This window comes from Pelecanus crispus, chromosome 5, assembly GCF_030463565.1.
Source record: "Pelecanus crispus isolate bPelCri1 chromosome 5, bPelCri1.pri, whole genome shotgun sequence".
Taxonomy (NCBI): Eukaryota; Metazoa; Chordata; class Aves; order Pelecaniformes; family Pelecanidae; genus Pelecanus; species Pelecanus crispus.
The window spans coordinates 82,685,501-82,712,103 of record NC_134647.1 but is presented as its reverse complement, the minus strand read 5'-3'; the positions used below and the strand labels follow the sequence as shown (position 1 = coordinate 82,712,103).

At 41.5% G+C, this 26,603-nt stretch overlaps 1 protein-coding gene across 4 annotated transcripts; it reads left to right on the top strand.

Annotated features, from left to right (window-relative positions):
* Window positions 1–1,103: 1,103 nt before the first annotated feature.
* On the top strand, window positions 1,104–25,989 carry OLFM3 (olfactomedin 3). Of its 4 annotated transcripts, none has more exons than XM_075710908.1 (7): window positions 1,104–1,232; window positions 3,896–3,934; window positions 6,777–6,923; window positions 9,322–9,477; window positions 13,385–13,604; window positions 23,915–24,021; window positions 25,312–25,989. In XM_075710908.1, exons 1-7 carry the CDS (start codon window positions 1,104–1,106, stop codon window positions 25,987–25,989), a joined length of 1,476 nt encoding a protein of 491 aa, XP_075567023.1. The 4 variants fall into 4 exon arrangements, with proteins under 4 accessions (XP_075567023.1, XP_075567025.1, XP_075567026.1 ...); XM_075710910.1 differs by lacking the exon at window positions 3,896–3,934 and adding an exon at window positions 1,533–1,546 and having other exon boundaries at window positions 6,788–6,923; XM_075710911.1 differs by lacking the exon at window positions 3,896–3,934.
* Window positions 25,990–26,603: the final 614 nt, after the last annotated feature.

Genomic DNA, 26,603 nt, shown 5'->3' with positions numbered 1-26,603 from the left:
CAAAGTCCATAACTGCCTCTGGGAAAAATACAGTAGTCTGTCTCTCCGCAAACTTTTAAGCAAGTTCTCTCTCAAATAATTGCTGTTAGAAATCCTTGCTCAGCATTGCTTCTTTTTAAAATAATTCTAAAAAAGGAAAACTACCCCACCGGCACAATGATTTCTACACTCTTTTTTTTTTCTCTTCCCCCCCCCCCCCCCCCCCCCCCCGCTTGCTAAATTTATGAAAAAGATAAATTGCTACTGAACCTGGAGCTCATTCTGCAGCACTGGAGAGCAGCAGGTTTAGCAGCAGATTAGAGCCTCGAAATGCTACCTGAGCAACCCACAATTTGTCTTCCGTTCCCACCCAAATGGCAATGAAGACCTACTGAGCCTGCCAGCCCTGGATGTAACGCAATAGCGCTGGCTTTAAAAGCTCAAGAACTAACAAGAACGCTGAGAAATGCGAATCTTTACTGCCTCAGTGTTCCTTCATGAACAAGAACTATCTTCATAACAAGCTGCGCAAATTGGAACGCAATTTGATGTTTTTAATTTATGCGAGATTGACAGATCAAGGAAGGTTCAGAAGGGGATCCGAGAGGGACAGCTTTTGTGTTTTCCGGGGCAGGCCGATGAGTCTCGCCCTTCCCCATCTGCCTGGACCCGTATAACATCGTATTTAGAAACAGACCTGAGCACATTTCGACCAAAGCAGTGACGGGGAGCGGGGATTTATTTGGGTTTGGGTTTGTGGTGGGCTTTTCCACTTCAGAGACACATACCACTCTGCAAGGGCTGAACTACTCAGTGCTAATTGACTCTCTTGCACCTACAAAGAGGTAATTCACCCACGCCATCTCCCACCGGTAACCGCACCGATTATTATAGCATAGAAAGGACTGCTGGTTTAGTGGTCAGCATAAGATGGTCCTAAGTATTTGTTAGGAAGAGCAGACAGGCGGAGGGCAAATGAGGGTGTGAGTGTTTTCAATGGATGAGCAAACCCGGGTAGCTCGCCCTCCTTTCATGCTGTGGCTGCTGCGTGCTGCAGGCACGCCTCTGCCAGCCGGCGCTGGGATGCTAATCGCTCACTATGAAAACTCATTAGCTCCACAGCGATGAGCCCTCCACTGCTCAAGCTTGGTGCTGCTCTCAGTACCATGGCAATGATCTCTAACTGGATGTCCCAAACCCTCCCATCTCTGGTAGGACTAAACACCACCAGAATAACCACTTCAGATACTCTAGTAAGTAGCTGTGATCTGTTGCAAGCCATCTTAATGCTGAAGTAGTATTTAAGTGCCAGCGAAAGCTGTAGTTTTGTTGCCTCTTTGTAAATCTCTTTTTTTCAGCTACTAATCTTCCTCTCAGCGCTTAATGCATGCTTCTCTCTGGGCATCGTAACACTGCACATTGGTGAGCATGTTGTGCTCTTACTAGGAAAGGAAAGATTTTAAAATAGCTTCCTTAAATATTTAGGAGCAAATGCCGTCATCTTGAGCATGAAATGCTAAAAATAGTACAGCAATGTCATTTTATTTGTCTAGACTTTGTTTCCTATGTTTACTGCTCCAGAAAAAATGTATTGCATTATAAAGGAAAAAAAAAAATATCTAGCAGTAGGTTTCTTTTTGTCTGAATAATGCTATATATCAGCTATTCACTATGCACGGGGTCTGATTCTTTCCTATTTTTCTTTGTCAGAGTACAGTTAAGCAAATAAATAGCTGTTAGAAACAACATAAAATTGGTACTAGGAGGTTGGGTACCAGTATTTTAGAAAGGCTGATGTGGGAATAATACAATTGACACAAATACCACTTCGTATGGTTGATGCTCATACACAGCAGCCTCTGTTAATGAAGACCTACAGAAAAGCTGTGATTAACACCTCATGAGAAGCCTAAAAATTAAAGTAATACTTTAATTGGACAAGAGGGAACACTATACTGGTATTCATAAATTAAACTAGACCACCATTTTCCTAAATGTCTAGTAAAACTCTCCTCTCTGTGTATCTTTTTGTGTAACTGCAATCAGATGTTTACATAATAGTATGTTACATAAAGTGGAAATTTAACTATTTGTACAGCAGTTCACTATGCTGAGAACTTAGCTGTCACTAAAAATTATGCATTTACCAATCAACATTTAATTAATTGAACAGATGCACACAGGAGAAAACATGACTGCAGAAAATCACTGTGTTTAGACTTTAAATATTACTACTTTAAAATTAATTAAATGGGGTTGTAAGAAAGAATTCTGTCATGCTTTGGAGCAGCAAGAAGGTGAGAAGACAAGCAAAAGCTGGTTTATTTTCCTTAAATGTAACTTGTGCTCATTGAACTGCAATACATATTGCTCGTTCTTGTGGCAATATACTACAAGTAATAAAGTTCCTTATCACACTTAAATCCATGTTTAAAGTTGCAAATGAGTAACTAAGAGACACACACTGGTTATTAGAACACACGCACGTATATCTATTTATACACACACACATATGTATGTGTTTATCTATATATTAATGTGTTCAGATTCCGAGTAGCGTAAACTGTCCTGCTTCCCTTGGCTACAACAGAGCACTGCGGATCTAAATGCCCCCTAAGTATTATTTCAGTGCTGCTCTTTGCACTCACCGAGCTGGAGTTACACGCACATTTTCTGTTTCAGAAGGGCAGCAAGAGCACCTGTAGAGCTGGGGACACAAAAACCCGATTATCCGAGCTTGGCAACATCTGCCAAGGTAAAAAAGAAAGAAAGAAAGAAAGAAAGAAAAAAAAAAACTTCAGTCATGTGGGGTTCTTTTTGCATAAACCCAAGCACCCCAAATCTGGTACCTTTTTCTGAACTTCAGCTGTTGGCTGAGAGACTTCATGCCCCGGGAGCTCAGTAACACCGGGGTCATCACTGACTGCTTTCTACCAGGAGTCACCCGCTGGCAGCTTGTCCCGCCAACCATGCAGCACATGCACTTCTCCAGAAGTTCCATCCTAGCTCACAGACAGCTCATAAATCGTGTATATTGTACCAGGAAAAAACCCCAAACCTCCCAATTTCCTCCCTTCAGCTGGAAGAATTGCACAAGGAGGTGGGGTCGGGGAAAAGAGCCTCCTCTCTTCGGCTCTGGGACAGTCCCAGCATTGAAACTGCAAGACAAGCTGAAAAATACTGTTTATATTTAAGCAACCATATTAAGTGTGTGTGTGTATATATGTATAAAATCAGAATATATAAAAGTGCAAGTGAATAAATAAATCTCTTGGCGGCAAGTGAAGTGAGTGTAGCACCGCAGCCTGCCATGGCAATGATTAATATCGGTCTTTGTAGGGACTCCTCTGTTTTCCCCAGATTTTCAAGAGCTAGCATAATTTATTATCGTTGCTGCTCTCCACTTGTTATTTCTTTACTTGTTTGTTTACTAAGGCCTGTCAGCAGTAAGCCTGCACTTGAAGAGTAGATTCGGTAGCTTCTGTGAGGTTTTGATGCCTTCTAGCTCCTTCCCTGCACAGCACTTTCTGCTTGAAGTAGGGATTAAATGTCAAACTAAGAAAATAACAGAGACACCAAAAAAAAAAAAAAAGCAAAGTGCATCTACACACACGTGCTTGTTTTGCTCTGTGATCACTCATATTACCCATCCGAATTAACGAAGGAACCCTAATGGCCCAAATGCAGCGAACCACAGAATACCACAAAGGACTGGAGCCCAAATTGTAGGAGAAATACGTGAGCGCTTATTTATGCATGGGCAGCCAGCCACCATGCACTCGTATGGGGCCTGACAGCCTCTCCCTGTGAGAAATATTTTCCCAAATAGCAGTTACTTTTTAAAAATCAAGCCATATGTTAGACACCGCAAGAAAATATCTGCTAAGTTAATCAATGAAGTTTCTTTTTTCCTTAGCTAAGACCGAGAGACACACTCAAGACATCACTAGAATATATAAGTACTATGATAACACAGCCTGGGTTTTATGTAGTGTGTATAGAGAGAGAGTAAATGGCTTTACTATAGACTGTGCATGATCCTGGTATCTCATACATTCTCCACTTTAGAAAACTTCCTTGAATGCAGTAAAACGAGTTGGTACCGATCTAAATGTAGCCTGTATAAGGCCCAAATATCACAATTTTTCATAAACTCATCTTCAGTACTTCTGTCCTAAAGGAATTATTAGAATCACAAGCTCTAAGGTTCCCGAATTTCAACAAAAATTCGGTTTCCTTGCCCTTACACGGAGGCACTGTCTGGGCCCAAGTTCTACAGAGAATCGTGGAAGGCGCTGGAGGGAACAGAGCTGGCACTTCGCAAGGGTTACCAGCCTTCACAGGCTTCACTTCTTCAAGCTCGCAATTTTCATAGCTGCTCAAAATCCATTTAAATTGTCTCTGCAGATGTAATTTTGCTTAGTTTTTATCGTTCTCCATGTCTTAAACTAGATTCCCTCTGCCTTAAAACTTCAGGCGAAGAGAACACCATAGAGGCAGTATAATTCAGCGCTGAGCTCTGGGCATGCCTTTCTAGCAAACCCTAAGGCAAGTTCAGCTGTCCTCTTTTTACCGTGGTCTACATTATGACACTTGGTTTTTCCTTGCAAAACAGGGAAACAAATCAATACAATTTTGCTTTTTCAATTAACTGCAGTAGAAGAGGTCACTGCTATCATCAATGACTTCTTCAGAAGAGTCGTCGTTGTGAGAAGTCTGCGCTCTTTGCTAACCTCAGTCTACAGAGATATTGCACCTCTTCGGAGGTGAGGAACTCTGCAACTTACTCTGCACTAAGCTGCCAGTAAAGCGTCAATATTAAAGCTTGCCCGTTTAAATAATCACTCTCTGTGCTGACGCTGAGTACAATTTTATAATATAACTGGTAATTGATTCCAACTGTGTCCAGACCAAAATTACGTCAAGGGCATCCATTAGCATCTGTACTATAACATTCAGCAGTCAACACTATATTATTAGAAAAGAATCATGCATAATATTAACTTTAAATTACAGATCAAAAAGTAAATTACTTCTTGTGTCCGTTGGTTTTAATTCCATCACCTGAATCTTTTCAGTCATCTAATCATGTTCAAAAAATGGGCAGAGGTGGCACTTTGGGACATGGTTTAGTGGGCATGGGGGTGTTGGGTTGACGGTTGGACTGATGATCTTAGAGATCCTTTCCAACCTTAATGATTCCTAGTTTTACCTTCATTAAAAAAGAATCCAGCCACCAAGCCAGGAAACATGAAATTGCTACTCTCCCCTTAATTGGTTTAGTTGTTGACTTGGTAGTGTAGGTTAATGGTTGGACTGGATGATCTTAAAGGTCTTTTCCAACCTAAACGGTTTTACGATACGATATTGCTTCCTCTCATTCTTGTGCTGTGTATTCCTATACATCCCATTAAGCAGGCAGATACCTAGCCTCACAAGGTATCACCCAAACTTCAAATGCAGCGCAGCGCTAGCCTGCTCCGCAAGCAAATGTGATTTTTTTGCTTTGCCTTCTCGGTGATGGTTGCTGTAAAAAGGAGCAGGTTAGGAATTTCCAGGATTCTTTTGTCCCAGTGAAGGCGGTGCAATGTCTTGCACTGTGCCATGTTTGTGTCCAGTTTTGGGCCCCCCACTACAAGAAGGACATTGAGGTGCTGGAGCGTGTCCAGAGAAGGGCAGCGGAGCTGGGGCAGGGTCTGGAGCACAGGGCTGGTGGGGAGCGGCTGAGGGAGCTGGGGGTGTTCAGCCTGGAGAAGAGGAGGCTGAGGGGAGACCTTATCGCTCTGTACAACTGCCTGGGGGGAGGGGGCAGGGAGGGGGGTGTTGGGCTCTTCTCCCATGTAGTTAGTGATAGGACGAGAGGAAATGGGCTCAAGCTGCGCCAGGGGAGGCTTAGGTTGGATATTAGGAAAAATTTCTTCACGGAAAGGGTGGTCAAGCATTGGAACAGGCTGCCCAGAGAGGTGGTGGAGTCCCCATCCCTGGAAGTGTTCAAAAAACGGGCAGAGGTGGCACTTGGGGACATGGTTCAGTCTGGTCTACCCTTGATTGGTTTAGTGTGGGCTTGGTAGTGTAGGTTAATGGTTGGACTGGATGATCTTAAAGGGCTTTTCCAACCTAAACGATTCTATGATTCTGTGATTCTATGGCCCCATTCGCCTGAACTAAGCAGATGCTTGTGAGCGCTACCCTGCAGCGAGCCTCTTCCCTCCGGCGGGTGGGCAGCAGAAGGCAATGGAGAACAGCGTCTCGCGTGCTGCACCCTTCAGAGCAAACCCGCTAACCCACATCCCGAGCCGCTTCCGAGCCAATTCCCAGTGCACGAGTTGCGTACTCTGTGCTCCCTAGGTGGGGTTTTATATTTGTTATTTTCTGCCTTCATTGTTTCCATTAGTCTAAAGTGAAAGTAATTCAGGCTGAAAGGACATGTTTGTTCTCTGCTGATGAAAAACCCTAACATCCCTCTGCAAAGAATTAAATCAACTAGCTTGTGCTGAATCACAAGCAGAAAACCGTCCTCATCCGCTCTGGAAACAATGTGTGCTGGACACTGGTAGAGAACTATTACAAAGGCGTGAGACGCGGCAAAGCTGTGCGGCGGTTTTACATCTGCACAGACAAAACTGTGCCAAAACACCAATCTAATTCGTTAATAGAGTACAAAGTGTTGACTAGGAGAAACCCTCGTTGCAAACCCATCCTGCAAAAATAAACAAAAATATTCCAAAGCAGTGGTTTTTCAAACAACAAAAAAAATCAGTTCCGTTCCCTTTCTTTTTATTATTCTGTTGTTACAGACTCAGATTAGCCCCAAGGAAGGGTGGCAAGTTTATAGTTCAGCCCAGGATCCGGACGGCCGCTGCATTTGCACTGTTGTTGCACCTGAACAGAACCTATGTTCAAGAGATGCCAAAAGCAGGCAACTCAGACAACTGCTAGAGAAGGTAAGTCTGCCCAATAAATTCCTCCTTTTCATCGCTAAAACTTCCCATGGAAATCCACTCCTTTCCCTCCAAGTTTAATACGTAATGGAGCACTGAAGAGTTATCTAATAAAAATATTTCTTCAGGGTATATCCCCTACCTGTGTTCCCACCACTGATTGTTATTTGTCTACTTTGCCAACCCAGGCTACTTATCTAGCAAACTGAAGTTGCATCTTCTCTCTTGTTCACTCCTTCCCAAATTCTTCCTTACACACAGAGCCGCTTTTTCTGTGTAAAACCAGTTACAAATCCCACCTCAGACTGGTTAGTCGCTGGGGGATTTAAACTACAGCTTCTGCTTCCATCATACGAGACTCCTGAAGGTCATTCCTTGTCTCTTATCAACAAATAACAAGATAGAGACAAGACAGCACCTGCAAAGCAGACTGTACAGAAGAGAAACAGCTCTAATTTTCTTTGTTCTTTCCTCAACTAATACTATTTTTTCATTCTCCAGTGGTGCAAATTTTCCCCAAACACCCCAATTCTGATTTCCAGTATTATCCACTATTGCATATACAGTAAAAGCAGTGAAGTGTTATTTTGCATCAACAACTGAAAAAAATGCTGCGACGGTGAGAACAGGGAGCGTTGTTCTGCATTGCCTGTGTACGTAACCAAGGCTGTAGCTGTCGTACCCCAGCTAGCGGTACAGAACCTGAGGCCTGAGAGAACAGCAGCAGAAAGCAACATAAAACCTAGACTTAAAAATACATTTTTTTAGCATACAATTTTCAGTATTTTTCTAGCTACAGAAAAAGCACTCCAGTGCTAATATAGTGCCAGATCCCCGCAGATTTCCCCTCCCTAAGCCTCCATGAACTTCAGTGGGGACTTAGTCTCAGGTTGTGAGAGCCCCTAGCATGAGATGCAGGGAGAGGACCATCGCTGAACCAGCACACAGACGAGGAGCTACCTCCCCTCATGCTGTCTGTCTGCTTAACAGAGGAAGACTTTGGTCCCCAGAGTCTTTGCTCTAGCACACTTCCCAAACACTAAAACATTAATGTTAAAAAAAAAAAAAAAAATCTTACTTTCTTTTGGGGTGTGGGCTGGAGAGGCGTTAAGATCTCAACAGCTCTTCTCTGAGCTGCCACGGAAAAGAACCTAAATCATCAGTCTCTAAAATTTATTTTCTTATGATTGGAACTGTGGTAATTATGGGTATGTAAAGTCATATTATTACTTCACTAAGTCCATGGGCTCAGGCTGCGCCAGGGGAGGTTTAGATTGGATATGAGGTGAAATTTCTTCATGGAAAGGGTGGTCAAGCATTGGAACAGGCTGCCCAGAGAGGTGGTGGAGTCCCCATCCCTGGAAGTGTTCAAAAAACAGGCAGAGGTGGCACTTGGGGACATGGTTTAGTCTAGTCTACCCTTGATTGGTTTAGTGTGGACTTGGTAGTGTAGGTTAATGGTTGGACTGGATGATCTTAAAGGTCTTTTCCAACCTAAACAATTCTATGATTCTATGCCCAGTCATTTAATTAGAGCCTCTATGCAAATGCATCTTCTGCCAAACGGAAACGCTCAAAGCTCTTCCGAGACCCAAAGGGCTTTATTTGCCTGCTTTCAACAATTAGGAAGCAAAGAAAAAAGAAACATTACCTTTTTTTTCATTAAAAATACTTTCTAAGAACTGCTAATGGCCAAATGTGCAATAACTAGTGTATACTAATTTTAAGAGTATTTCCTGAATCCACACATTCTGTAGGTCACGATGTATTAGTTCAAACATGAATCTCAGTTCAAACACTGCATACTCTTGCAAACAACAGGAATACTGCTGGGTTTGTCTTTTATTAGGAAGGTATATATTATATTATATATTTTTTTTTGAGCCAAAACTTCTATGCAGTCCCTAATACATATACAGCAGTCCACTTTTTTCATGTTTTGGGAAAACAAAACACTTATTGAAATAGAATAACTGCACTTGCAAAATGTGTCTTTTTTATGACTGGCAAAAGCGTTGCTCTTATAACAGATGCTGTTAAAAATATATAAAATTTATTCGAGATGACAGTTATTCTTGCCTTGTTGTGGTAAAAGTGCTCGTTATAGCTACAAAGTCACTTGCTGTACAAGTGTTACCTGAACATTCACCACTACTTCTCATCTGTAAAAAAATGTGGTTTTCTACCGATGAGACAATTGGATACAATTTCTAATTTTGTATTTCCTTACAAAATCACGAGCAAGCACCTATTTGACGATTTAAAGCCATGCTGTGGTATAAATGACTCGCAACTAAAGCGTTGATATAAGCACATTTTTATTCCCTGACGTTTAACTACCTAACCAGGAAAAAAAGTAAAGCGACAAAAAGTGCATTTAGAGAGTGTTCTTCTTTAACAGGTTCAGAATATGTCCCAATCTATTGAAGTTTTAAATCTACGGACTCAGAGGGATTTCCAGTATGTTTTAAAAATGGAAACACAAATGAAAGGGCTGAAGGCCAAGTTTCGGCAAATTGAAGATGATCGGAAGACATTAATGACAAAGCATTTTCAAGTAGGTTTTATTTTAACACTAACTTTGAACGCCTGCTGGAAGCAATGTACTAAGCAGCAATGCATGGACTGCTAAGATCTCAGCTTGAAATGCTCATACGAGAGCAACATTAAAAAGCAAAGCATAATAAATCTTCCTTTATGATGATAATCTTTTGCTCTGTTCAATTTAATTGTAATAGGGAGTAACCACTAATTATTAAGTCATTAGAGAAATGTCACTATAAACAGAGTCTTGTTTTTTTCTGTATCAATGTGCATGTCATACTGAGAAATTTATATTCATTCAAGCTCCGGTGATAAATGGGGAGATCCAGTGGAATTAACAGCAAACAACTAGAGAGTTCGGCGCTTCTACTGTTGCCTGACATTTACTGCAGTTGAAGGGAAGAAAGCCTGTAATAAATCAGGTTCTTGGAATTTTTATCCAGTACTATTAAGATCTAATTTCATGTCTGAAGGTTTGCTATTTTGAATTTGGGATAGCGGAGAACGGCAATCATTCCCAGTCGCATTTGTGTGATTAAAAAAAGACTTCAAAGGAATTTTAGTGACAACAAAAAGCACAAGCCAATCTTTCGGGGAGGAAGGAGGGCTGCGGAGATTACAAAATAGCATTACGTATTCTGAAAAAGCTGTCTGAAGTACTTTTAAGGAAAAAATGTTACAGGAGCATATTTAAGTTCTTTAAAGACCAACTCTGGTAAACTGATATTTCTAGACTGCCAGACAGCAAGATAGGATCTAGAAAACACATTCCGAGGATTACATTATGTTAGCCAAATACCTATTTTTAAAGTGTTTATGAAAGTTCACGTAAAATGGACTTAATTTTCTAATTGGTGCTAAAGTTAGATACCTAAATAATTACATAGCTAAAGGGTCTAGTTTATTTTTCAGAGACACTGAATATCCAATGGGTCTTAATAATATCAGGAATTAAGTACACTAATGATCAGAGTACCCAACTTTATTCTTTATGTCATCGCTCTTACCTTAGCTTAGAGCTTGAGCACATACTTCCAGTTACTTTCCCGTAGCACGAAACGTCTCCACCATTTTTCCCTTCATCGCTCAGTGCTACAATAACACCACGTTTGTATAATGCCATTCTGTAGTCTGTATTCTCATTATAGTTTTCCTTGGGAACAAAATACCAACATTTGAATGTCTGATACACGATGTCAAAGGTCGCAGATTTCTGCAGTACTCTAACCTTTTAAATATTCGATATTTGTATTGGCCAGTCATTTAACTTCAGTTTGACAGTTTGCCAGGAGTACAAAACAGATTTCCAGCCCATTAAATTATAGAGTAATTTGAAAGGTCAGCATAATACAATACGCTGCTGGCTTTCTCAAATTTGATCTACTCAAATTCCAGTGCTTTATCTTTCCTGAGACAAAGAAACTCGTTCTGGATATAGCAGAACCCCTCATATCAGCAGGCATGAAGTGCCAGAATATGTCTACCACCTGTCCGTGTTGCAATACAAATTATTTCTTGTACCACTCATCATAGAGACAAGCTAGGAGTGTCAGCAGAAACCAATAAAATTATTTTCTTTATCATGAAAATACCAAAACCATCTTTATATCATTTACTGAAGTGAGATACTCTGACGCCGTGGTTCCGCGTGGATGAGAACCAGAGTACGCATTTGATCCAGATCACACTCGAGCATTTGGTCATTCTTCAGTCAAACTGGCATTTATGCCAGGCAGGAGATACCTGATCACCACAAAAAGTTACAGCCGTTTGCTCAAACGATACCTCGTCTGGCATAAATTCTATCAGAAATAAGTTACCTTTGCTAATTCTCTTACACGTGTTTTATCTTCCTGAGTTTTTACAAGCTTTGCATTTTTTTCCATCACAGTGTACCCATGATTTTTGGCAGTTCACTGCCCCACAGAACCAAAGCCGAAATTCATCATTTCAACATGAAGTAACAAAACCTTTGGCTTCTGGAGCTCTGCTATGTCACAAAGCCTACTCTCCTTGTCATCAAGGAAAAATAACTGTTCGTTTTAACAGGCATGAAGTAGGCTCAAGTTTTTAATAAAAACAGTCAAATAAAAACAGTTTTAACTGTAGACAAAAAGACTCCCCACTTCTTTCTCTCCGTTTCCGTAACTCTGCTACTACAATGTAATTGGCAGACCCCTTGAGAATAGAACCAATACAACTCCTAATACTCTCAAATCCGTTTATAATGACACATCTGCTTATAATTTAAAATGCAATTTTCTAGCTATTAAAATGACCTCTGTGCAAAATGTGCTTCCTAACACCACATATAGGTCTTTGAGTAAATAATAATTCCAATGTGAAAGCAATTGTTGAAGCAATGTGGGTAGATTAGCCAGGGGATGAAGAGATACTGCAGAACTCTCAAGCCGTCTTAGAACACGTTCGAGAGGCAAAAATGCCGAGGTAGCTCTTCAGGCAGCTCAAACACTGACCCTGCCTGGCAGCTTCTTTCACATCTCCCTAGCGCAAATGCATGTGGCATCATCACGTTATTTGTTGGGGAAATGCCCTACCCTGTTTATTGCATCCCTTAACGCAGGCGATGTAAAAACCGTACGTGTGCGTCTTCGCACACCTCGGTGACTGCGCTAACCTCGAACCACATTTGCTTCTGCACCTCTTTCTTGTGCTTGGGCTTCCATTTCCTTCTCTTCTGCTTTCCCTTTTCACCTGCTGGCTACTCCGGCTATTCTTCAGGACCTGATTTTTTAACCCCTTCAACAGCCTCTCCCTGCGTGTCCTCAGCTGTTCCCAGTCTCTATTACCACCTAATGCTAGTACCTAACAAATCTTTATTTCCACCCTTTGCCTTGTTTTGTCCAGGCTTGTATCTCCTCGCGTCTCTCTGGCATTTGCTCATGGAAGTCCTGCTGTTTCCTCAAATCATAAAAAGATATGCAAATCTCTATATACAGATCTGTATACATGAGGGACAAACCTGGCTGCTTTTCAATAAAGCAAAACCCTCTGACTGCAAGGATTCTTTGAGGTTTTCTGCAGAATAATAACCAAACAAAGAACAACCTCAAACAGTTAGTTTAAATGTCATAAAGCCCCTACGATTAGTGCATTTAAGAGAATAATTAAGAAATGAAAGATAAGCAGACAATATAGGTTACAAACTGAGACAAACTCTCAAAGTATATGACTCGGCAAAAGTCTGAGAAAGGGGCACCCCAAGATTCCAAAGTGGAGCCTTATTTTATTTAATCAATGCCTAAGAATAGGATTGGCGATGCAACAACAACTGCACATGGCAAAAAAACGATTTGTGATAGTCCAGAAGAGAGATCAACTGAGGAAGTTCAAAGGCACCCAGTGATACAGCAGGATGACAAATACAAAGTGCAGTTAAGAAACATGGAATTTTTTTTTTTTTACTTCAGAAGAAAGAGGTGTCTATTGCCGTGGCCGGAACAGAACTAAGCAGTGTTCAACAGCCATTGAGCAAAAAAATGAATTCAGTATTTCTAAGGAGTGAAATAGAAATTAACAGCTCAGCAGCTCTGACAGCCCTGTAAACCAGATACGATCTCCTTGAACATCACTGTGTGTTCAGGCCTGATCACCTTCTCTCAAGAAAGACACACTTAGCAGGGATTTATATCCTCTGGATGGAAAGTCAGACCTTCAACATGTTTGGTTCTTGAAGGTAATTGTGTACTTTCAGTAGAAAAACGATTTTATCTACTGCTTACTACCACTAAGTCTGAGGTTTCTAAGACTTTCACAATACACTAACAACAGATCTGTAACTAAAATCAATAACCGTTTTCAAGTCATTTTAATCATCAGGCTTAAATATTACATTAAAGGAAATTAGGGGATTGAACTCCTTTAAACTGCTCTAATGCACATTTGATTGCCTTTAACAGGAGTTGAAAGAAAAGATGGACGAGCTCCTGCCACTGATCCCAGTTCTGGAACAATACAAAACTGATGCCAAATTAATCACCCAGTTCAAGGAGGAAATTAGGAATCTGTCTACTGTCCTCACTGGGATTCAGGAAGAAATTGGTGCTTATGACTACGAGGAACTACACCAGCGTGTACTCAGTTTAGAAACCAGGCTTCGCGACTGCATGAAAAAGCTCAGTAAGTTCACCATTTCATGGCAAATTTGGTCCCTGGGCTGTATATTTTCAGTTGTCTCTATGCAAAGATGAAGTTTTCTTTTATCTTGTTTGATGAAAGACTGCATTATATTCCGATCTGTGCTATCCTAATGAAAGTCAAGAGTAACTCAACATAGGGTCAGTCATACTATTCTAAGTTTGCCCCGGTGTATCTTATATAATGATCTGCCCTACTGTACATAGAAGGAATTAAGATAGAAAATTATAACAGACAGCAACTTCTAAATCTAAGAGATTTGCAACTGGTTGGAGAGCTACAAATATTCTTTCAAAAAAGCTCAGACAGGCATTGCTACTTAGGTCATCTTTGGGACGTCAGTGTGAAAAAAGAATTAGTGGGAAGTAGACTGGAATCGGCTTTGAGATGTCCACATGATAACTCTGTCATCTTGCCGTGACACCCCAGAGGCCATTCTGACTGTTCCATCTTTAGACGTGTAGTATTAGCATTGTCTCAGGAATAGTGTGGCCAGCAGGAGCAGGGAGGTGACTGTGCCCCTGTGCTTGGCGCTGGTGAGGCCGCACCTGGAATGCTGTGTCCAGTTTTGGGCCCCTCAGCACAAGAAGGACATTGGGGTGCTGGAGCGTGTCCAGAGAAGGGCAGCGGAGCTGGGGCAGGGTCTGGAGCACAGGGCTGGTGGGGAGCGGCTGAGGGAGCTGGGGGTGTTCAGCCTGGAGAAGAGGAGGCTGAGGGGAGACCTCATTGCTCTCTACAACTACCTGAAAGGAGGGGGCAGGGAGGGGGTGTTGGGCTCTTCTCCCATGGAGTTAGTGATAGGATGAGAGGAAATGGGCTCAAGCTGCGCCAGGGGAGGTTTAGGTTGGATATTAGGAAAAATTTCTTCCCGGAAAGGGTGGTCAAGCATTGGAACAGGCTGCCCAGAGAGGTGGGGGAGTCCCCATCCCTGGAAGTGTTCAAAAAACGGGCAGAGGTGGCACTTGGGGACATGGTTCAGTCTGGTCTACCCTTGATTGGTTTAGTGTGGACTTGGTAGTGTAGGTTAATGGTTGGACTGGATGATCTTAAAGGTCTTTTCCAACCTAAACGATTCTAGGATTCTATGATTAGGAGAGACATGCCATTCTCCAAGGCGCAATGCAACATAATTAAGCATTACACCTAATTTAAGGGAACAAGGCATCATTTTCGTAGGAAGCGCAGCAACAATCCCGTGTGAGCACCGCACTAGATTTACATCAGGCAGCTTCCATCTTGTTTGCTCACGTGCTGGCTTTCGATAGAAAAAGTCAATTGTTCCCCATCTCTGAAAAGCGTTGCTAGCTCAGTATCAGCTACGAAAACTAAAAGCCTGAAGTGTCGTTATCACGTGCCAGCCTTAACTTTCATTACCCAAAGAGGGATAATTAGGATCTACCTGCTTTACGATCACAATGCAAAGTCTTCCCCTACCCCAACCTATCCAAGCATTCCGAGGCTCCTGAACGGATCACTATTGCGACCCGGATCGCTACAGCCAACAACCCAGCCCCTCTATGAGAAAGAAACACTTTGGAAGTGAACACTGAAGACGAACAAACTAGAAATTCCAATCTGTGATCGGTATCTCCGTTCTCAAGTGCGGGGTGTTTACTTTTAAACGCCACACGTTACATATGTCATTGACTTGATAAGCAGCGCCTCTATGTTTGTGAGGCAACAGAATGAGAAAAATCTAGGTTAGGTTAGCCTCTTAAATTATTTATTTTCAATTTCTTTATTTTATACTAGAAATAACACAGGGATGATGGGCTAAAATACATGAAAGACTTCTTCAAACGGAAATTTCTTATGATCCTATTTTCCCCTCAGTACACACACATAATAGCACATTACTGCATTGACAGGAGGCAGTCAGGAAAAAATGGCTGCGTTGCAATACCGCAGCAAGCATGAAAATTCCTATAAATAGACAGTATTTTCTGATGGCGAGTCTTCCAGTCAGTTTATTAGACACCAAAAGATCATCAACTTATCTTTAATGAGTATCTTGTTTTTCTTTGCTTTTACTGCATATTCTTGTAACATTGATTAGTGAAGTGACTGCAGTATAAGATACATTTTATACATCAGAATGACTACGTGTATTCACAGGGGTTATTTCCCTATTTGTCATCCACATTTGCCCTCCTATCTATCCTGAATGCCTGCAACACATTCTATTTCTCTTGAGGTACTAATGTAAAAAAAAAGCTATTAAAATTCTGTGTACTAACAATAGAGAGAAAATTTTTGTATGAAATAGATTATTAAGCACATCCATTATTAAAAGGGGTTTGGCCTTCTCAAGCTCTAATACAAACTTATTCATCTGTATTGGCATGATTGCCTGGTCTTAGATGCTTAAAGGACTTTTGCGCTCGCCTACTAAAGGACTGGCTGTATTTCTGGCATACCCTTGCGTGCCTTTTAAAGTAAAACCAGCATAAAGAAAAATCAGCTTTCATGCCTACACCTTCTCCCCAGCCACATTCACCACGCTGGAGCTGATCCAGCTGTGACTGCCCATGCCAGTCTGATGGCCAGAAGCCTACGGCAGCAGAAGGCAGACCGCCCCAACGTGCCACAGGGTCTGGCTTGAATCTTCACAGCTTTTGTTGCATTTCACAATATAATTCTCTCACCAGCATTTGTAATAGCTGTTTTCCATTCTTCTCCCTAGCAGGTGTTTTTCAGCAATATAATGCATTATTTATATTGTCCTGGCCACTTAAAAGGGATTTTCCATCTGCACTGGCAACACTTTCAACACTCATTAACATACAGTAAGCAGTTGTCTTACTTTCACTGAGGCTTAATGATTACCACAGCAGTTGTGACGACTGAAACTTGCTGTCTCTTCGGAATAAGAGAAAATTCAGGCTGAAGCTGCTGAGAAATTTGTCCACAAAACTTTAAAAGGGTGCATGCAATTAAACACGTTAGGAATAGAGCGCGCATGATTGCACCCACCACAAATTCACACACACTTGTGCGTGTGTGGGTCCTTTGCTGGCGTCATGTAAGGCATGTGCATTTAAAAGAGAATGCAGGTTGCACAGTATGCTTGGGACCCTCACATTCTTGTCATAAGGTGTTTATGAAATTGGAAAAAAAATTGTACAGAGAGCATTCATAGAAGCCGATACTCTGCCAAATGTTGTTTATGAAATATGAAGAAATAAAAATTAGAGTATTGGATTCATTCGTAGCTACATCTATCATGTAGAATCTACACAATATTTTACAGTAACATTTTTGGTTAGAAATTCAGAAGTAGAATATTCTATGCATCCAAAGAAATGCTGTTGCATCAGTGGCAGAAGACGTATTAGTGCAAGCATGAGATCGCTTTATTGATTGCAGTGGTACTTGTACTTCCAAAGCATCCTTCCCTTTGGGATTTGAAGAACTTTACAAATATAATTTTGTACAAAACCGTGCAATAGAGCTATATATTGTTATCCCCATTTTGTAGATGAAGGAACAAGCAGTCCAGGAGGATAAATTACTTTCCCAAAGATTACACGGCAAGTCATTGCACACACGCAGAAGAATCCAGAGGCTTCCTCTCAGCAAGCTCTAATAGCTAGACTATTGTGCTTCCTGGATTTGTTTTATGTAGGACAACAGAAATACACCCATTAAGTAAGAACTAATTCTTCATTCCCTCGCGTTACAAAGTAATGTTATGACAAATTTGATCATACACAGGGAAGTGCAAGTAGAATCATAGAATCGTTTGGGTTGGAAAAGACCTTTAAGATCATCCAGTCCAACCATTAACCTACACTACCAAGTCCACACTAAACCAATCAAGGGTAGACTGTAAAGCATGTCCCAAAGTGCCACCTCTGCCCGTTTTTTGAACACCTCCAGGGATGGGGACTCCACCACCTCTCTGGGCAGCCTGTTCCAATGCTTGACCACTCTTTCAGTAAGGAAATTTCTCCTAATATCCAATCTAAACCTCCCCTCGTGCAACTTGAGGCCTTTTCCTCTCATCCTATCAAGTACTAAAACTTGAAGCCATTTGTGCAACCACTGAAAAAAATACTCTCTTCATTTTCCCCTATTTATTACCCACAATAACTAGAATAACAATGATTATGAACACTTCAAGAGAATTTACTTCCTTTGCAAGTCCTTCTATGAATCATACACTCACTTGATATATGTAGCAGCTACCAATATACATTTAGCATCACAGAGTGGGACCATCAACTACCTAGTCCAAGCTAACTTCAAAACAGCTCCTGTCCAATTGGTCTATCACAACCTTCTCCTGCTATTTGCTCACTTTGGAGCAGCTTTCCAAATGCGTTCTGCCCCATAGACCTTCCCAGCCTACAGGGGTAGCACATCTACTTTCTTTTTTAATGGTCACTTCACGCTCAACTTCTTCCTTACTCTAAAGAAATAGAGGAAATCACAAACAGACTTACTGGAGTCCACGGTACAAAACTGTTACAAGAGATGAATCAAGCCATAAACACCAAGGTTGTGCATGATAATTGTTCCTTCTACAGTTCAATTGAGGATGGATAAACACTCAGAGGTTTGATTTTCCAATGACTACAATCAGTTATGGTTGGGATTTTCTGATGTAGGCAGCTGCTTCTTTCAAAGTCAAGGGAAAGGGACTAACACCAAGTGCTTCTAAATCCCACTCTTTTTCTGTGTAACACCATCTGAACCTCTTAGTGGCAGAAAAAATGCCTAGAAATCTCTTTTTTTTTTTTTTTCTTAGTGTTCCTGAACTTCCTGACATTTGCTAGTATGCATATATGTGTGACCTACCTTCTCACCAGCATCTGGTCCTTCTGTCAGGGGATTAAAGAACAGAGGTTTGCTATAAACCAAAACTTTTCAACCAGTAAAAAAAGCTTTTCTGCCATCACAAGAGTTATTTCTACATCCTCATATGTTCCTTTCTGCCAGAAAAAGAAGAAAAGGAAACCAAAAAAAAAGAGGTTTTGGCCGTGTTTTTTTAAAAAAAAAAAAAAGCATAGGCCAATTTTAATTCTCAGCTACCTCACTGCTATGGAAAATTCATAGCCCAGAAGTGTTTCCCATTTCACATGACGTTTGTCTATGTTCTATTTCCCTACATACAAAATGAGCTAAAGAAAAGTCTCAACTGGAAACTAATTGGAATTTTTTTTAATTTCAGACTCCCAGACTTGCCATGCCACAGAAGTGCTAAGTAAATGATCCTGCTTTGCAGTATATTAGTATCACCATTCCCTAGCAAGAAACCTCAGCATGCAAGATCAATTTTAATATAGCCACACGCACAATTATAAGGTTCATTCTGCAGCTAAGAATATAGGCTGGGATTAGATCAACACATTTTACACTTAAGTACACAAGAAGAAGTTGCTTCCAATTCTGGTGGAGGAGTGAGGAAAATTTCTTGCACTGAATGCAAAGTTGGAAGCGCTTGCAACCACACAGAAAACTCACCTTGCTTTATCAGTGAACTGTTAAGCACTATAGTGAGCTTTACTCTTGGAAGAGTTGTCATTCATTTAACTTCTGTATCAAATGTAAGATTGGGATTGGGCAAGCTATAAGGGAATTGTATTTATAAAGTCAGTAGCGCTAATTATTTCAGTGTTAAACAGATGGATAAACTGCGTATTGTAGTAACATGTCATCAAAATGCTGTGAATCTAGAATACATTATTTAATCGTATTAGTGAGTCAATAATACTGCAGCGCAGACAGCACACTTGCTACTTTATAAGAAAAAAAATAAATGATCCCGATTGGGCCAATTTTTACAGGTCTGCTGTAACGAACGGGTAAACGCATTTGAAGGCAGGGCTCCAAAAGACAGAATGGGAGAAAACAACAATACCTTTCTCTTGAAGAATGAGAAATCAGTTTTACTGTTTTCTTAATTGCATTCACTTGATTCTCTTAACTTCTGATCAAATATTGGAAGCAATACTGCATTAGAGGACTGTCTGAAGGTCTGACAGAATAAAGCGTGAACTCAGTTTCAGAAGGATTCCGGTGAGAAGGGGAGGACAATTTGGCCTCAATTACTTTTTCCTAGTCCACATTTCCCTGCATCAGCAGCCAGCAACAGGTTCACTGTATTCACAAGACCAGTATTTAGCAAGAAAGTTGATCTGTGGAATACTTGGGATGATTTAATTCTACCAAAGTCATTTCCGCAGCCTTCAACGATTCAAACCAGCACGAGCTGATTTATCAAGTTGACCATTCAGCCAAGACTTGTTCTGGGGCCTCGTCCTGTGCTTTCAAGCAGTTCTTTCTGAGCTCAGAGGACTTACTGATAAGGGGTTCCAGTCCGCACGTGTCTGGAAGCAATGGTTTGACTTCTGACTACTCAAAAGAAAAGCGAGATGACACCCATGTTCTTGGCCCAGAATATTTTAGTGTGGACTTAGTAATGTTAGGTTAGTGGTTGGACTGGATGATCTTAAAGGTCTTTTCCAACCTAAACCATTCTATGATTCTATGATTTTTCAAATGTTCAAAATTTTTCTTCTTCAAAGAAGAGTGAGATTCTGAAACAGCCTTCAGTTGGGGTAAGGGTGAGGGTTAGGCAAGTGCAAACAGTATCTCCCCATTTTTAAAATCATGTTAATAATTTTATAAAAAGGCAGTCTGCAATAGCAGGGTCCTAGACTTACATGACTAGAATTTTGGGGGAGCCTTCATACCCGAAGCTCCTGTGCCTAAGGGTCTCCCAGCCGAAAGGAGGCTGCGGTGAGCAGACAGAGGTGGGCACGGACAGCGCTGCTGCTTCCTCCCTACTGCCCAGGAGGCCAGCAGACCTCAGGCACCGCCGAGGTTCACCGCAAAATCCTGTTGATGGGACAGGAATGATCACTGCGACGGGAATGACTTAGTGTACATGGAAAAAAATATTTCCGGTATTACTCCGCAGTTTTACGTACCAGTTCCATCAATAGGCAGATGTATGGGTCTTTGTTTAATGAACAAGGAAAAGAAAAGATAGGACATACTATAGGGCAAGAGGAAAAAAAAAAAAAAAGATCCTCACGCCTCTTCCAAGCTGCTCTGGTTTGTTAGGCTGAAAAGAGAAGCTTTGTCACTTTTTCAGTCTATACAACAACACTCCTCACAGTCTTCCTTTCCTGATCACTACACGCTATCCGGGAATTTATCGCCGAACTTAATCACATAAATATACCCTGACTCAAACTGCCGATCATTTAGTGGCTGAAGCACAACCTCATCTCTTTTTTTTCCCCACATTGACCAGTATCTCAATACGTTTTGAAAGATCATTCTCTAAAAGCGCCTGACTCCCGTCACAGGGGAAAGCTGCTCGGTTCATACAGTTTAAACCAAATCAAGGCTGAAGAGGTTTGTTAATTATTAACGGCACGTAATTAACTGGCGATCGGTGAACTATACATTCAGGACCAATACAAGTAATACAACAGGAACAGTGTATCTGGAATAGTGTATGAGGGATAGTGTGGCCAGCAGGAGCAGGGAGGTGATCGTGCCCCTGTGCTCGGCGCTGGTGAGGCCGCACCTGGAATGCTGTGTCCAGTTTTGGGCCCCTCAGCACAAGAAGGACATTGGGGTGCTGGAGCGTGTCCAGAGAAGGGCAGCGGAGCTGGGGCAGGGTCTGGAGCACAGGGCTGGTGGGGAGCGGCTGAGGGAGCTGGGGGTGTTCAGCCTGGAGAAGAGGAGGCTGAGGGGAGACCTCATCGCTCTGCAGCTGCCTGACAGGAGGGGGCAGGGAGGGGGGTGTTGGGCTCTTCTCCCAAGGAGTTAGCGATAGGACGAGAGGAAATGGGCTCAAGCTGTGCCAGGGGAGGTTTAGGTTGGAAATTAGGAAAAATTTCTTCCCGGAAAGGGTGGTCAAGCATTGGAACAGGCTGCCCAGAGAGGTGGGGGAGTCCCCATCCCTGGAAGTGTTCAAAAACCGGGCAGAGGTGGCACTTGGGGACATGGTTCAGTCTGGTCTACCCTTGATTGGTTTAGTGTGGGCTTGGTAGTGTAGGTTAATGGTTGGGCTGGGTGATCTTAAAGGGCTTTTCCAACCTAAACCATTCTATGATTCTATGATTCTAACACACAAACCACAGTACTAGACACTTAAGAAACATTAATAAAGCCACAGATTTTTGAACAGCCTTCTCTAGCTGGTATCAAAAAGATCCAGGGTCGTGGCTTAGCCCCGGTCAGCAACCAACCCCGCCGGTGGGACGGGGGAGAGAATTAGAAGGGTAAAAGCAAGAAAACTCATGGTTTGAGCTAAGAACAGTTTAATAATTGAAATAAAAGAATAACAACAATAATAGTAGTAGTAAGAAAAGTTGTAATGAAAAGGAGAGCAACAAGAGAGAGAGGAACAAAACCCAGGAAAAACACAAGTGATGCAACCGCTCACCAGCCGCCGACCGATGCCCAGCCCGTCCCCGAGCAGCGTTTTTTCCATTCAGAAGCAAAATTTCACAGCTCATTTTTGATTCCCCATTTAGCTTCCTGGATATTGTTTTAAATAGAAGCAGCAGTGTTTCAGAATTCTGAATTCTTTGCTTATGGTTTCTGACTAATAAAACACAGCATTGACAGAGGCAGCAGTTAGTATATCCTTTAACTCATACATTCATTGTATTTTAATGATCTTAAAAGCTACAAGTTCAGGAGTCATTATTTTTTTCCTGATTTCTTTCTACTCATCATTAGTTTTCTGATAATTTCATTCCAAATTAAACATTCCAAATTCCAAATTCAACCTTCCAAACTCCAAATTCAACCCCTCTGAAGGTTTGATTTTACCTCATGCCCGTTTCTGGGACTATTTAACTAACATACCACCTAAAAATAAAGGCCTTCATCTTGATAGGATACTGTCCTCTACTTTCCAAGCTGAGAGTAGTTCATTGCTGTAGAAAAACAGCACTCAGCGCACGATACCAGCAGCCTATCTCCAAAAAAAAATCCAGAATAGAAAATTATGTACTATGATAACCCACTGTAGAAAACCTGTAAGATTCTTTAAAATGGGAAATGCCAAAATAGCTTGAAAAGACTGCAAGGTACACAGATGATAACGTAAATAAGAATGCCGCTGAATTGCCCCAGCAAACAGACACAGCCTACCCCGCTCACTATGGGCTCGGCACGGTCGCAGCTATCTTCATTGCAGTGCACCCCACGTCCCGGGCCGAGAGCAGCCCCCGCGTTGTCACCGCAGCATTAACCCCTTCTGACGGAAACAGGCCTGCACAATACATTCCTTGCCAGTTACATACAGCCGAAAATGCAGGCTTGACGTGACCTTCTCTACTGAACTGCATAAATTCACTCTCACCACCAGATGCAGGTTGGTTTCCACATTTCCTAGATAGATAGGGTAATACAGTAGAGCACAACCACGTATCACAGAGAAGCACTTATTTTTAAATAAAAAAAAAAAAATTAAATGTGTCAATTCTTTTTACATTCTCACGGAAATTCCTTTCTTCAAAAACATGCTATTTCACCTAATCACCTACGTGCCACTGTGTGATATGAAGCCTCTTGGCAAACCTACGAATGCCACCAGGGGCTTGTTGCTAATAGGTGCGTTATTAATGTCCCCTAAAATATAGATTTTTGGATTGTTAGGAAGGTCAGCATCCAAGATCATATCGACTCTCGTTATTTCCTCCCAGACAGTCTCATATGAGACAGCCTAATGGATCGGAAGCCAACCGATACAGCCAAGGTTGCTGAGTAATTCTCATATTCGCTTTCTTAACTTCAGACGGGCCCCTAGCACCGGACCAGCTACACGTGTGCAACCACAGCTATACGTTCAACTATACGTTTTGCGTACAAGCTCTTTTTTTCCTGTCTGCCCTTAACCTCCTTGTTACCCTGGTCAATGGAAAACTGAAACATCCATCAATCCTAGCCTTGCACCAAATTTTCTGACAGCAAAAGTCAGGGGGGTTTATGTCTTCATTTATTATTAAATGGTATTATTCACTGCAGTTCAGAAGATATTTTACTAGGTTGCATTTTTCTTTATGCCCAGAAAATGTAACTGTGCTTTAAAATACATACAAACAAAACCATGTAGAATAGATTTTTCTGTATTTTTACACATTTGTATTACTGCTCGATACGGAAAAGTTCATACGGTGAAGATGACAATCCATCTTCAACATAAGCCTGAATCCCCTGGAGCCACTATTTAGTTTAGAGCAATTGGTCTCGTGCTCTGACTGATGTCAAGGAGAGTTGTGTAATTATTTGCATTAATGCATTTGTTTTTCTAATTTCAGCATGTGGCAAATTGATGAAAATTACAGGCCCCATTACAGTCAAGATATCTGGAACCCGATTTGGAGCCTGGATGACAGATCCATTAGCATCAGAGAAAAATAACCGAGTATGTTAAGGCACTGAGTATCTTTGTGTCCTTCTGGAGTTTTACTTTATTTTAATCTTTAAAAAGATATTTTCCCCCTAGGAGGTTACGCTCGCAAGCATGTTTCTACTACTTCCATCATTATCGCTGTTTAACATCTTCAGAGAAAAAGTATATGTGCAAAAATATCCAAAGACAAAAGTTAGTTAAGCACCTTCGTGCCATTTCCTTCAACTGTTTCAGGGGTGACATACGCCTACCTGAACCGACTACACAATTTTTTTTTTTTTTTCTTCCTACCATTTTAATTGAGCTGGGCTCTTCAAGAACCCAAGTACTGTAACACAAACATCAACACTTTTACCCAGGAGCACAAACCATAACGCAGCACAGTCAAAACGGGCAGGATTAGGCCCCATATAAACTGTATTCAGACCATTTGCTGCCTCGGATCCAAGTTACATTTTCGTTTGGACCTGCAGTAGGATCTCAAACTTGGCGGCAGCTCTGAGGAGGTGCTCCCTCCATCAAAGGGCTTTTGAAGTCAAAACACCAGGCTTCATTTGTTTGAGACCCAGAAGGTCCATTTTTTGAACACAGGAAAAACCAAAGGCAATAGAAAAGGCAACGTACGAATGGTGATAACCAAAGATCTGAGTGCAGCGCTCCCCTGCCTGCTGTGTCCATGCAGGTTCATTCCCCTCTGACAGACCAAAAGGAGAAAAGGCAAAATGCATGAAGGAAAAAATGGGGGAATGGAAGTTGGCATACAGAACATTAAAGAAGTATTGATTTTGTTTTCTTTTGTTTTAAGGCAAAAAATGGTTCCTAAACTTTACTGGTTTCACTACTATTATATTTGGCTTCTTTACTAAGAACACTATTTGTCACCAATTAGAGGTTCGGCTGGAGAAAATTCAACCAAATCTGCTCCTAAGCATAAATCCAAGCTTAGCTCACGTGCCATTTCCCACCTCTCTCTCTCTCTGATTATCAGTCTCTGGGGAATATCTTTAAGCAAGCCCCATAGAGCAGAAACCCAAACACTGAATAATCCAAAATTACATTTCTCTGAAAATGTAGACACTGTAGTTAGTAACAGTCTTCTTGAGAGTTCCCCTGTATAGGTAAGTTTTGATTCAGATATTCGAGAGTAACAGGAATGTGACAATATTGTACTTTGATAGCCTGCTGCACACCTAAAACATTTTTTGCCTTCTTTTTCTGCAATGCGTCCATCACACCGTATCATGATCGTGTACCACAGACTGCGTTCCAGGTGTTTACTCCCAATCTTTGTTTTCTTTCCAGGTCTGGTACATGGATAGTTACACTAACAATAAAATTGTCCGTGAATATAAATCCATCGCAGACTTTGTCAGTGGGGCTGAATCAAGGACATACAACCTTCCCTTCAAATGGGCAGGAACCAACCACGTTGTCTACAACGGCTCCCTCTACTTCAACAAGTATCAGAGCAACATCATCATCAAATACAGCTTTGACACTGGGCGGGTGCTTGCCCAGCGTAGCCTTGAGTATGCTGGCTTTCACAATGTCTACCCTTACACCTGGGGTGGCTTTTCTGATATTGACCTGATGGCCGATGAAATCGGGCTCTGGGCCGTCTATGCCACCAACCAGAATGCAGGCAACATTGTCATCAGCCAGCTAAACCAGGATACACTGGAGGTGCTGAAGAGCTGGAGCACAGGCTACCCAAAGAGAAGCGCTGGAGAATCCTTCATGATCTGTGGCACCTTGTATGTCACTAACTCCCACTTAACAGGAGCCAAGGTCTACTATTCTTATTCCACAAAAACCTCCACTTACGAGTATACAGACATTCCTTTCCATAATCAGTATTTTCATATATCCATGCTTGACTACAACGCAAGAGATAGAGCTCTCTATGCCTGGAATAACGGACATCAAGTCCTGTTTAACGTCACCCTTTTCCACGTCATTAAAACCGAAGATGACACATAATTTTTCTTCCCTTCCCTTTCCCTCACCTCCCTCCCTCACAGCAGTGTCATTTGTGAAAAACTCTAAAGCATCCACCTCTCTTTTAGTTTACATTTCTGTTTTCATTAAGGAAAAGCAACATTTTCTACCATCTAATGCATTTCAAATACGGCTGAGCCTGTCAAAAATGACCTGTTGGAAAAAAAAGCTTCTTAACTCATGATTCTACAAGGTCTGTCAAGACCTTATCTTGAAAAGCACTAAAGAGGATTTAAGTGGCTAAAGACAGTTTTAAAAAGATTATGATCTGCCTTATTTTAGAGTCAGAGACTAATGGTGGCTTAAATGCATGAATGTCTTTTTTTTACCTCATTTTTGGTTTTAATCTATTGCTCAACTTCAGGAAATATTTTGGTAGTGTCAGACACGTATTGCACATTGTATTTTTCTATTTATTCCAAAAGAAAGATTTAGGACTTTAATTTACTTGGACATGGAGTACGATTCATTTTGCCATCACCCAATTTCAGATGTGGTGCTGTACAGTATGTTTTTAAATATCTCGCAAACATTTTATCGACAGTATGTATTTCTACCATTGTAACCACCATTGTGCAATTGTACCTCTTCACTTA

Bases quoted from the DNA above. Each gene is read 5' to 3' on its own strand.
- OLFM3 (XM_075710908.1), top strand. From the start codon at position 1,104: ATGAGCCCTCCACTGCTCAAGCTTGGTGCTGCTCTCAGTACCATGGCA. The intron at 9,478-13,384 runs GTAGGTTTTATT...TGCCTTTAACAG, and splicing joins TAATGACAAAGCATTTTCAA to GAGTTGAAAGAAAAGATGGA. The intron at 24,022-25,311 runs GTATGTTAAGGC...TTTTCTTTCCAG, and splicing joins CATCAGAGAAAAATAACCGA to GTCTGGTACATGGATAGTTA.